The sequence below is a fragment of the Vipera berus genome (assembly GCF_964194415.1).
Source record: "Vipera berus genome assembly, chromosome: 2".
In the NCBI taxonomy this organism is placed as follows: Eukaryota; Metazoa; Chordata; class Lepidosauria; order Squamata; family Viperidae; genus Vipera; species Vipera berus.
The window spans coordinates 84783592-84796442 of NC_138203.1; the positions used below are offsets into that span (position 1 = coordinate 84783592).

Below are 12851 nucleotides of genomic sequence, written 5' to 3' on the forward strand. Positions count from 1 at the left end.
GATACTAACACGTGTTCATACATGCAAACGACATGATTCTGTACAATAGCTTTATTCCACACTCTTATATGATAATTATTTCCATTTGTTATCTTCCTGTAGTTTCCTTCCGCCTCTACCTATTTTTTTACTGCTAAAACAGGGGTCCCTAGCCCCCTGGTCCGTGGACCGGGCCCGGGCCCTGGCATGCCCGCAACCGGTCTGCACAAACAAGCAAAGCCCTATCTGTGGGATGCAGGCAGCACACAAAACCATGCGCTCTCCGGTCCGCGGAAAAACTTCTCTCCACGGCATGAGTCCCTGGTGCCCAAAAGGTTGGGGACCTCTGTGCTAAAACATCTATAAAAGATGTTTACAGTCTAACACAGCTTCATAGTGCATTGCACCTGATGGCTGTTAGCTGTCTGGAAATATCCCTTTTCTCAAAGGGCTTCGAAGAATGTGTTTCACTGCAAATAAAAAAAAATGACAGCGTGGCAAAATAAGCCAAAAAAATTAATCCTCCCTAATGAAAGTTATTCAAATTCTATGATCATGCACAAAAACTCCAACGTAAGTTAATCCTTGCAACAGATATGGGTGGTCTTCTCACTGCAAAAAAGGTTCGTGTAAGCAAAACTATTTGGAAGAATGTGAATGTGGGTAACTCTGCATATATATCATCAAATCTTTGAATCACGTGGAGTTAGGGGAAAAAAGCATTTCAATTAATCATGTAGCCTTTTCCAACCTGGTGCTTTCCAAATCTGAATAGATTATTGTGGGAGTTGTAATCCGGTGACAACCATCGATGCTTCTACGAGGAGGGTACACCTTGGGGTTGCTTTACTGAAACAGTGCCATCTTAATGGAACCCCAAAGCCATGCCTTCTCAATGGCAGCAGTTGGGGTCTGGCTCTTTCCTCAAGCTTTTGGGCCAGTTGAGTAGAATTCCCAATTTGAGGAGTTACGGTAAAATCAGCTTTCATCATTTAATGACCTTTCAAGTTTCTTTATGTTTATTGGTTGATTATTTTTTCCCTTTTTTCTTTTCTTTCTTTTTTAATATGCTATCCAGAACCATGTTATTTGAGTTGGGCGGTCATTTAAATGCCCTTAGATAAATAAAATAAGTACATGCAGTTGTAAGTTTTGCTTTAAAAGGAACTAATTATCTTAATGCTATCTCTTTAGAAGTGTGACTTAATCAGTATTGTTTTTCTTTCTTGATTCTTAAGTTTGAGCATATAATCAGTACTTGATTTTAGCATTCTCATAGTAATTCCCTCATTTTGCTTTTATCTGTTTTATTTTCACACACTTTTTGCATCATTTTCCTATATTACTTGGATGACTGTAGATGGTAAGAAATTGTTTTACTATTTATAGCTTGATATCTGAAGCATAGGAGCTTTTCAAAATAGTCCATTATATTTCTTTATAGCAAAAGCATTAATTTATCTTTCTTCAGTGGTATTAAAATTATACCAAATTAAGGTTTGGACTGTAGCAACAAAGATATGGCATCAGGATCACGGGAAGTTATAGTACTGTTCTAGTTAGACTGCACCTGTAATAATCCTGTGACCCATTCTGGTTACCACAATACAAAAAGGAAAGAATGCAGAGAAGAATAACAAAAATGGTAAGGGGATTGGAGTCTAAATCCCAGGAATTTGGTATGTTTAGTTTTAAAAAGAGAAAAGTAAAGGGAGAGGTGATACACACAGAGATGTCACAGAGCAGAAGGTTTGGTCATAGAAGCTGAGGAGAAGACAAGAACTAGTGAGTAGAAACTTTGCAGAAAGAAATCCAAAGTTGAAATAAGGACAAATGTCCTCACTATGAAAAGTATTGAATAATGGAATACAGTATTTCTGCTTCCTTAAGTCATGAACGCTCCATTACTGGAAGTTTTCAAGAAGAGATTAGACAGCCATTTTTGTTCAGTCTGGTGTGAGGATTCCTGCACCACACAGGGGGTTGGACTAGAAGACCTCCAACTCTGACTCTAGGATTTTGTGATTCAGTATAGGCGCCAATGATGACCAGATGTTTTCTGCTAATTTGGTCTTCCCACAAAATCCTCTCCAGATCTAGTTGTGGAAATGCTATGCTCTTTCCCACTAACTAGAGGAGTGCTTTATTAGCCAGAGATCACATTGGCACAAAAATGTGTGTAAATGTTGCAGTCATGTCCACAAATGTTCTTGCAACCATACACAATCTTTGAGTTTGATTTAGGAATTCCTTTTCCTAAGTTGTCTTCTCCCACATCTCCACCTGCCAACTCTCCCATTGTAATTAAGCTTAGCTTCACACCAACAAGAGGGATTCTGCCAGGAGCTTCCATTCCTGCTGGCATTGATTTCAGAGTCCTTGAAGGTACTGGGTACTCCCACAATTACCAGGTTGTAATTCCCCAGAATATTTGCTCTGCTGGTTGGGATTTGTGAAAATTATAGTTTTGAATAGTTTCACAAAGTGTCAGACAACAAAAGGTATTATAAATTCTCCTGATCACATATCACTGGCTCCTATTGTTCATGGACAATTCACTTTCTTTTATCTGAAATTATTTAAAATAAATATTTATCTGACTTACACATCGTACCGGAAGAAGGGTGTTTGTGTTTCTAAAACACCTGTCAAAGCAAATATCAGTTCTACAAGAAAAAGTCTGTAACTACAATTTTAAAAATTTGCCACATATAATTTAGACATTTGCACTGATGGTTATAGTTTCCATTAATATATTACCGAAATATTGAATAGGAAATATATAACCTAGACGTTTGTTTGTTTAAATTTCTACACCCACCCATCTCACCTAAGTGGTGATTTACAACATATCTAAGAGACTCATAAACCTTTGTCAGTATAGTGTTATTGATGCAATTGTTCAATATTCTGAAGTTCTCATTTAAAGAATCCTATTTTTTTATTTAAAAAATTCAAAGATTTCTTTTTTTGTTTAAGTCCTCAAGCTATGTCTCTGTTCATGGTCCTCTGAAAAGCAAATTAGATTTTAAGTTCAGTATTTTTTTTTTCTGGTCATGAAAGGAAGAATTGGCCAGAAATAGGACCCTAGCTACCAGGATGTTTAAAAAAAATGTGCTCTTAGGACAGTGCAAACATTTATAATTTATAAACACAAGTAGTGGGAAAGTCATGTAATACAGCAGGGAAAGGAGACTGTGGGACTGTCAATTTTAATGTGGTTTATTTTTAGCTTACGCATTCCATGTTTTTCTTTAGGTTTTGAAGCTGTTGTCTATTTGTATTATACTGTATGCTTTATTTTAAATTTTTGAATCACCTTTTTGTAAGTCAACGGAGATTACAGTTATCATAAATAATGCAAGCATATCATATAAGTATGTTATGGAACAGATATATCTTGTATTAATTCAAATGCATCTTGTTTATCTTTCAGTTTGTCCCCAATGCATCCAACAGGGCTCTTAGTGGTTTACAATAACATTCAATGGTGTTACAAAACATTTGTGGTAAAAAAAAAAGAGTCCTAAATATACGGTGATTTACTTAATCAATTTTTAAGGTCACCACTCAATGACTAGGCCACTTATAATGGGTTAAAAAAATAGTGGGTGAAAATATAGACATAAAAAAAATAATGGGAGGAAATAGATTCAAATATACTACAGCATTGCTAGTGATTAGTGGCCACACACAAATGTAACTCAGAGCCTGCAGGAAAAGCCAGGTCTTAAGTGCCTTCCTAAAGGCATTTAATACAAAATACAAAAACCATACATCATATATCAGTGTCATTTCTTTCACCATTTGTCCTTCAACCTTGTTCCATTTTTAACAGTTTCTAGAAGGCCAATAATATAGAGGCCAACCTGATAGCAACAGGGAGGCTGCTCCATATTACAAATGTGGCCATTAAAAATAGGTTTTTTGTACCAATAATTTTATTAACCTATTGAAGAACTAATGCAAATTAAATTAAAAGAAAAAGAAAGTGAAAAAGACAAAAGACAAAAACAAATAGGAAAGAAAAAATAATATAGCAAAAAAGAAAATATATAAAGAAATTATTTCTCCCTTTATCACAACAAGTATAGACAATTTCAGTAACTCACCATTTCTTAAAATACCACAAGAGGAAGAAATAATTAAAAACAATATTAGACTGTGGAATAGGACAGACTTATTCTGAGGTTGAAAGAAAAAGAAGACAGAATATTTTCAAACGGGACTTATTTTATCAGTGGCTGTAGAAACAAACAAGGTATTAGGAATTTAATTTGTATTAGTGAATGATAAACTCAGACAACATGTTTGTTGAATAAGTACTTTTGAATTGTATTAAAAATATTAATAAAAACTTTTTAAAAAATGTTCTCTTCTACCTATCTCTCATCTCTTATCCATAAACAAATCTTTAAAACCTTGTTCAGTCCTGCTCACAAAAATCCATTAAGGGTTTGCAGAGATAACAATTTCTACTTTAACTTTGATCAAATTAAACTCACTTTGTTTTCCTTCCTTTTCCTTTTAACAATCTTGACCTTTATCCCTTCAAATACTATCCTAGAATTTGGTCTTTTTTCATTTTTTTCTTTGTCTCTTCTCACAAAAACCTTCAAAACTTTAATAAAACTCTTTTGTAAATTCAACATAGGAAAGTTATCAAGATTGTTCTCTTGACTTGTTATTTGTTTATCCTCTTTAATAATTATGATGATTTTTATTATTGTTTTTGTAGCCTGTCATTTTTAAAACCACTCAATCTCAAGTTTATCCAATAAAACTTGTTCCTATTCCACAACATTTTTAAAACACAGCTTACTTATAATTCTGGGCTTATTTTATTTTATTTTATTTTATTTTATTTTATTTTATTTTATTTATTTTATTTCTATACCGCCCTTCTCCCAAAGGACTCAGGGCGGTGTACAGGGCAATAAAAATACAACATACAAAAATTAAAAATAAGATTAAATTAATCTAGCCCTAACAATAAATAATTACAAATTACAAATTAAAAATACCCCAAATCCATTAGACCAGGCCGGCTTGTTCAAATAGTAAGTTATTGTTATTGTTCACAAATATCCTTCAGTACACTTAGTGTTAAACTATTTTGCTCCATTCTATGTTAGTAAGTCAAATCTAAGTATTATTTTCCTTTAATTGTGATTTTTAGTATCTCCTGGTTCCCTCTAGTGTCCAACCTTCAAAGTCCCATCCTATCACTTTTTTAAGACTTCAAGAGAAATTTCCCATATAAAGAATTTTTATAATTAATTTCAAAATTTTATTTCAGTCTCCCTTGCCTCTTAATCAATTTATAGATCATTTATAACTGGCCAAAACCAAAATTCTAATCACCCTTTTGCTTTTTATTCCAAATTAATAATAATATTTTTTCTAAGTTCTTAAATTTGTATTTATTTATTTAGTTTTGCTAAGGACTGAAGGAGATTCACCTGGTACTCTAACATAACTTGTTGTTATAAAAATTCCTAGTAACTAAAAGCAGTTAAAAAGCAATTTCTGAAAGTAATTAAGAAGTGAGGCTCAACAGCTCCGAGGGAGCAAATCGGGAATGATTTGAATTGGGGCGCCAATCAACCAGCGGGATTTGGTTAATGATGGCAATGGGAACTACCGGGATTTCCATTGCTAAGGAATAAGATAATGTGACCTTACACTTTGACCACATCATTTAGTAATGTTACCATCATTAACCAAAGTCTACCTGTACTCTAATCTGTCAATACAAAATAACGGTAGTATTAAATGTTTAATTTTAAATTGTTTTTTGTAGGTGAAAAAAATCTGAAATATAAAGAATTGAAGAAGAGAGAAGAAAGCATGGATAGTAAGTAGATCCATAAACATATATAAAATACACACGTTGCCTTTAGGGCCCTGAAAACATTCGTTTCAATAGATCTACTCAGGAAAAAAATCTTAGCAGTGTTTTGTCCTTGAGTCTCAAGTGAGAACAAGACCGCATCCTCAGTCCCTTGGTCTGAACGCCAGTCTCAATGGTAAGTCCAACTCTTTATGTTTCCCACTTGATGACTGCGTGTATGGCAACACGTAGGGTAAAAATTGGTTCCCACTTGGGTCCTCTGAACTTCAGATAAATTATTGGAAGCTAAAAGTAAACTGAAATCCTTCCTTATGTGATGAAAAAAATATTTTAAAGGAAAGCAGAAACATTTGGCTAACGAAGGGCACTAATTTCTTAAGTTAATTTCATTTCAGAAATTCTGTAGGTTGTTACTCTGCACGGAGAAATTGACAAGGAAGCCTTTAGTCTATTTTAACAGATCCCTTTTGTGTAAGGAGCTGCTCAGCACCTATAGGAACTACCGAGACACATTTTGGAGCCCCCCGTGAGAAAAGAGCATCCTGCTTCATTCAGTATTGCTAAAGTTCCATGGTCATACCGCAGTTGCACTCTCACGGCTTCCCTCCATATTGAATCTTTGCTTCTGAAAGCTCTCCAGCTATCAGGGAGATGTATGGAGCTTCCAGGCATACTGTGGCTTAGTTAAAAACTCAGGAAAGGATGTTTTCTTCCGTTTAAACAGTCACACAAAATTTGTAAATGTTGGGAGCTATTGCCCAATCTTGGGTGGTGGTGTGGATGACCTCAATTCTCCTAATTTTTGCTGGAATTGCCACACTTGCTTGGAAGAATTTACAAAATCCAGAAGCCCCTAGTAAAGAATTCCTCTGTTTGAACATTGGTATCCCCCAGGCAGTCTTAAGGTTCAGGATCTTTCATACAGTCTGATATGAATGTACATATGGTTTTATGGATCGTCATCAACATTTCCAATTGGATTCAGAAACAGTATTGTAGCCGGTGAAGCTATTGTTAGAAAAAAGTCAATCAATAAGGGATAGCATTCTGCTTAAATTTTTGAATATTCTTCAGAAATTATGTTACAATAGATAAATGGATTGTGTTACAGGAGTCTAGTTGGAATGTAATTAAGGCATTGAATATCTTAAAAATTGGTATATATTATTATTTCTAGTTTGCCATATAGCGCTCAACTGACAGTTGAATAATTCAATTGAGTGACCATTGTACTTTTTCATATAAACTAATTTTTCATCATCATCATCTGATTTTAAACTCCCTTTTTATATATTTTTAAACCCCTTAAAATTCAAAGTGCAATTGTTAAGCAATGCTGCTGGACTTCTCTGCTCTTCCTATTGTAAACAATAGCTTCCTCTATCTTTTTTTTTTCATTTTTAGACTTTCTCGAATCTTTTGAAGAGACAAAGAACCAGGAACTGGAACGGAAAGCAGAGATAGAGGCCAATGTTGTGGCCCTTTTAGAGCACTCAAGTCGGGTAAGAAGTAATCCCTCTTGAAATCTTAATTTACCGTTAAGGAAATGCAGATAATATATATCTCTCTCTCAAAAAAAATAAAACCAGACAATTATTATTTAATTTTAAATATTGAAAATCACACTATTAAATAATAAAGCCATTTGATAATAACACAGGTTTTAATTTTTACCTCTCTGTACTTGCATTTCTGCAGAATGCAAAGAAGAGTAAATCTAACAGTAATTTAGATTTCAAGAGTTCTCAGACTTTATGATGCTGTGACCCTCTAACATAATCCTTGAATTTATGTGACATCTCCCTCCCCACCATGAACTGCACGTAAAAGAGGAAGGAAGGAAGGAAGGAAGGAAGGAAGGAAGGAAGGAAGGAAGGAAGGAAGGAAGGAAAGAAGGAAGGAAGCCATTTTACATGGGTACAGGAAGGAAAGAGATGTGCCCACTAGTAACAGCCACCAGGGAAAATGGCTGTCTTCATATCTTGAGAGCAGCCACCCTACGCAACTATAGCACATAGAGGATATGCTCCAGAGAGACAGGCAGGTAGGGCATGTCAGTCTCCTATCGCAAAAAGGAAAGAAGAAGCAATATTTCACTGGGTGGAATGGACATCCACACTCAGTGTTATCCCCCAGGAGGAGTCTCCTTGGCATAGAAAGAAAAGGAGTGTTGTGTTGGAGAGTAGTCAGGAGTGAGTAGGGGGTTTCATGGGGAGTTAAATGCAGTGAGTGCAAAGGCTATTGAAGAATGTTCCAGCAGCTGGATCCTGCATACAGCTTGGTCTGGTACTAGCAAGCTCCATCTCTAGACAACGTGGGAGTGAGCGCAGACTCCCTTACACTTTTATCAGACCTCCTTAAGGGCTGTGAACCACGGTTGGAGAAGTCAAAAGAAGGCGCTGAGATTTCTTCCTTTCCCAGTGTAGATTTTTCAAGTCAACACAGTTAAAACAAATGAAGGGTCTAGCCTTGCTTTAGCCTTTTTGCTTCCTGAAATGGTGACTTCTGTTTTTCACACCAAGATCTTTTTGAAACGCATTTGAAGCCGGTTACAGATCCTAGCCACTAGAATAGCAGAATAATTCTTTGGTTTGTTGTAACATTGGTGTTAATTACTTTAATTAATTAACTTCCTTAAGGTGTGGTTACATTTCCAGAGTTTTTAAAATAGCTCATAGAAAGTCATCATTCCGTAGAATTGATCTTGCTTCTGTGCTTTCTTTCTCCCCCCCCCCCCCATCATTTTTGTTTCTTCTTTTGATACCTTAGGCTTAGGCCTGAAAAAAAGAAAAATGACCTCAGATTGCAACCAATCGCATGTGATGTGAAACAGCCCAGTGATTGTCAGACATGCTTTTTATGTTTCTAAAGCACCCCAACACAACTTAAGCATGTAGTAATTACATTTCATATACTTGCCTAAGAAGTGCCTTACATCAGATTTATCAGTGTTTTATTAGGTCTTTTGCAGATACAAGTCAATTCACTGGAAACTTCTTAAAAGTCATGGTGAAAATAGCTTCCTTTAGAATGGGCTGTCTGAATTTCTGAAGTAAAATCTGATTGTCCCATCAACATTTTAGAAACTGTTTTCCTTTAGGATATATTACCCGTGAAGATGTTTTTCTTAGCTTAAGGCAGGGGTCTTCAAACTTGGCCCTTTTATGACTTGTGGACTTCAACTCCCAGCTTTGCTGGCTGAGGAATTCTGGGAGTTGAAGTCCACAAGTCATAAAAGGGCCAAGTTTGAAGACCCCTGCCTTTAAGGGTTAGGGGTTTTTTTGCAAGAAACAATTACAGAGTAGTCCTTGACTTACAACAGTTCATTTAGTGATTGTTCAAAGTTACAGTGGCACTGGAAAATGTGACTTTATGACCGTTTTTCACGTGTACTACCATTGCAGCGTTCCCATTCAAACCCTTAGCAACTGACTCTTCTTTATGACGGTTGCAGAGTCCCAGGGTCATGTGATCCCCTTTTGAGACCTTCTGACGAGCATAGTCAATGGGGAAGCCAGATTCACTTAAACCACAGGTCTGCAACCCGCGGCTCCGGAGCCGCATGCGGCTCTTTCAGCCATCTCCTGTGGCTCCCAGTCCTCTGCCATGTGCAGTCAAAAAAAAAAGTGGGACTAAAAAGTTCAACCAATCAATTCAAATATGCAGGGTAGGTGCATATCTCGCCTTGGCTCCACTCTTCAGTCAAACCCTGTTCTGCGCATGCGCGCATGTACGTGCATGTGCACACAGTTTTTACGGCTCCCAGTTTTTCCTTTTGTGAGGGAAGCGGTTCCGAGTGGCTCTTTCACTGTTTCAGGTTGCTGACCCCTGACTTAAACAACCTTGTTATTAACAACTGTAGTGATTCACTTAGCAACTGTGACCAGAAAGGTTGTAAACTCGGGCAAAACTCACTTAACAAATGTCTCGCCTAGCAACAGAAATTTTGATTTCAGTTGTGGTTGTACGTCAAGGACTATCTGTATCCTTAGTGTTGAATTTCCTCAAATTATGTAAGCCTTTAATATCTTCTTCGCCTTTAGCCTTGACTCATTATGTAAGGTAAAGTAATAAAACCGTTTGTGCGGATAACACAGCAGTGCTTTGTTTGAGATGCATTCTCCAATGTTTACATTTCTTAAGGGTATTAACTGTGATTGATATAATTGCTGTGGAAAAAAGTTTTCCCATTAATCAGCCTCTAGGCATGGCAACACATTTGGAAAGTTTTTTTTTGTTGTTGTTGTAATGTGCAGAATGTAAGTCGTATGAAGCAGATCTCTTCTGTAACAAATCAAGAATTGAAGATCATGCAGGAAGATCTCACTTTCAAGTCAAGTGAAATGCAAAAATCACAGAGTACTGCTAGAAATCTGGGTTCAGGTAAGACAGGAATACATTTGAGATGTATTTATTCCATTATAAAAAATATATATAACTCTTCCCCTTTTATATCTCAAGGACTCAGCTATTTCACAGTTTATACTTTACCACATATATTTATACAATTTTTTTTTGAAACTGGTAGAGAATCAGGCAAATACAGGTAGTCCTCGACGTACGACCACAATTGAGACGAAAATTTCTGTTGTGAAGTGAGACATTTGTCAAGTGAGTTTTGCCCCATTTTGTGACTTTTCTTGCCACCGTTGTGAAAGGAGTCACTGCAGGTGCTAAGGTAGCAACACAGTTTGCTTGTCAGAAAGTTGCAAGTGGTGATCCCCTAATCCTGGGACACAGCAACCGTCATAAGTAATGAACCACTTGTCAAGCATCTGAATTTCAATCAGGTGATCATGAGGTGGCTTCAAAGGTCATAAATGTGAAAACTGGTCATAAGTCACTTTTCTTGGTGCCGTTGTAACTTTGAACGGTCACTAAATGAGCTGTTGTTCAGTCAAGGACTACCCGTACTGCTGATTTCCCTAAACATACGGATATACTCTTTCAAAATAATTTCAAATAGGAGTTTTACTTACATATTCCAGAAGCTGTTGGGCACCAAAGAATGTTGCAAGGCATTGTGATTTTTACTGATTGTGAATAAAAATAAAAGGGTTAGCAATTTTCAGATACATTAGTAACAAACCATTTTGTTACTCTGCATACTTTCTGTATGGAGAGTAAGGGACGCGGTGGCTCAGTGGGTTAGGACGCTGAGCTTGTCGATCAGAAGGTCGGCAGTTTGGCGGGTTGAATCCCGTGTGCCGCGTAACAGAGTGAGCGCCTGTTGCTCATCCCAGCTTCTGCCAACCTAGCAGTTCGAAAGCAGGTAAAAATGCAAGTAGAAAAATAGGGACCACTCCGGTGGAAAGGCAACAGCGTTCCGTGCGCCTTTGGCGTCTAGTCATGCCGGCCACATGACCATGGAGACGTCCTCGGACAAACGCTGGCTCTTTGGCTTTGAAACGGAGATGAGCACCGGCCCCTAGAGTCGGAAACGACTAGCACGCATGTGCGGGGGAACCTTTACCTTTACCTATACTTTCTGTGCATTCTGAATGGGAAGATTTGTGGAGTTCATTATAGATTCATAGTTTCTGTTATATCTGAATTGTGCATCTGGAATTGTTCTCTTAGCCAGGTCTTAAAACCAAGAATCGCACTGTAAAACAAATAAATGAGATGTAATTTAAAGGGAAGATGAAAAAGGCAGGCGAGTAAGACCATTTTTTATTCTGTTTTAGCTGTCTTAAACTGCTTAGTCTATTACTCTGGTTGCTGGTTTGTTTAACCAACCATAAAAGGGTGAGACTGTGCTGGTCTTGAAACCATGTCGTTTACTACCTACACTTTGCTGTTTGCTTAGTAACCAGTCTTCCATATTTTAGAAAAGTTCTTCAAGGCTACACGTTCCCTCTTTGTGTAAAATACCACTACAGAGTAGTCTGCTTTTCACTCCTTAAAGGAAACTTATGCGAGTAAACAGATTTGCTGATGGCAGCATTTCCCACTAACGTTTCCCTAGGTCAAAGCACAAAAGCAATTTTGTCTCAGAATTTGCTACTATGTACACACGGCTTGCTGAAGTCTGTGACTTAGTGGCATATCAGAAGGAACTGGACTGCATCCTCTTCCTGTCTCTTCCCAGAGAGAAGGGTTGTTGTTTTTTTCCCCCTTTTCCTTTCCTTTTTTTTTTTTACTCTAGGATGGTATTTGGATGAAGAAAATTCGTACCTTCTCCAGATTGTTCAGCAAAAAAGTCAAATTGTTGCTCTCTTGATATCGCTTATACTGTTTAGCAGCAGCTTTCTATGGTTTTAGACAGGAATCTGGAATTTGGATGTTCTTCACCAGGTGTGCGAACAATTGTTCAGCAGAAAAAGAAATAGTAAAAGTATTGTAATAGATGCCTTGGATGCAATTCCAAAACATTTAGAATACCACTTGAATAGCATCAGCACTGATCATCGGCATTGACAAAATCACCATCGGTTAATTGGAACAGGGAGCTTTGCTTGGAAAAACTGACATGCTGCAACAATACCTTTCATATTATTAAACAACAAACATCTACCTATCCCAGGTCCTTGGGAAGGACTTAGATAGGTGTAGAAAAATGTCAAATCCAATAGGAACATCTGGCTGACTATGGGACCATCCCCAATAATTTCTTTTTTTAAAAAAAATTAAAAATTAATTTAAAATAGCCATGACTCTACTTTTTTTCAATTCCCAGACATTCCTCAATGCAGGATTTTGAATCCTGCAATCATTACTGTGGAGCACAAGCCACATATCCTCAAAGCAGAAGGCCAGACAGGAGCGCAGATTGCCCAGTTCTGAGACAAGGAGTTAAACCATATCTAAGAAAGGCATTAACAATACACCATGAGGATTTTAAGTCATGACGATATGCACTACTTTCTCCAGCCTACTAATTTGATACCTCGGTATCTTGCGTTGAAGCCTAAAAAAATATTTCAATCTAAAATATAAACTCAGGTAACTCTGAGGTGTAAATGGGGCTGCCTGAAATTCCCAGATGAGATCATGCAGAAGAGATTCAAATTTTGGA

The 12851-nt window shown here is 37.0% G+C and overlaps 1 protein-coding gene across 2 annotated transcripts in view; it reads left to right on the plus strand.

The window, feature by feature from the left end:
* Window positions 1-12851, plus strand: part of IFT74 (intraflagellar transport 74) — a 44545-nt gene that overhangs the window by 22143 nt on the left and 9551 nt on the right. For both annotated transcript variants that reach the window (XM_081321776.1, XM_081321777.1), the window contains exons 14-16: window positions 5783-5836; window positions 7238-7335; window positions 10090-10216. In XM_081321776.1, coding sequence (XP_081177902.1) covers window positions 5783-5836; window positions 7238-7335; window positions 10090-10216 — 279 coding nt within the window. The remainder of the gene's footprint in view (window positions 1-5782; window positions 5837-7237; window positions 7336-10089; window positions 10217-12851) is intronic.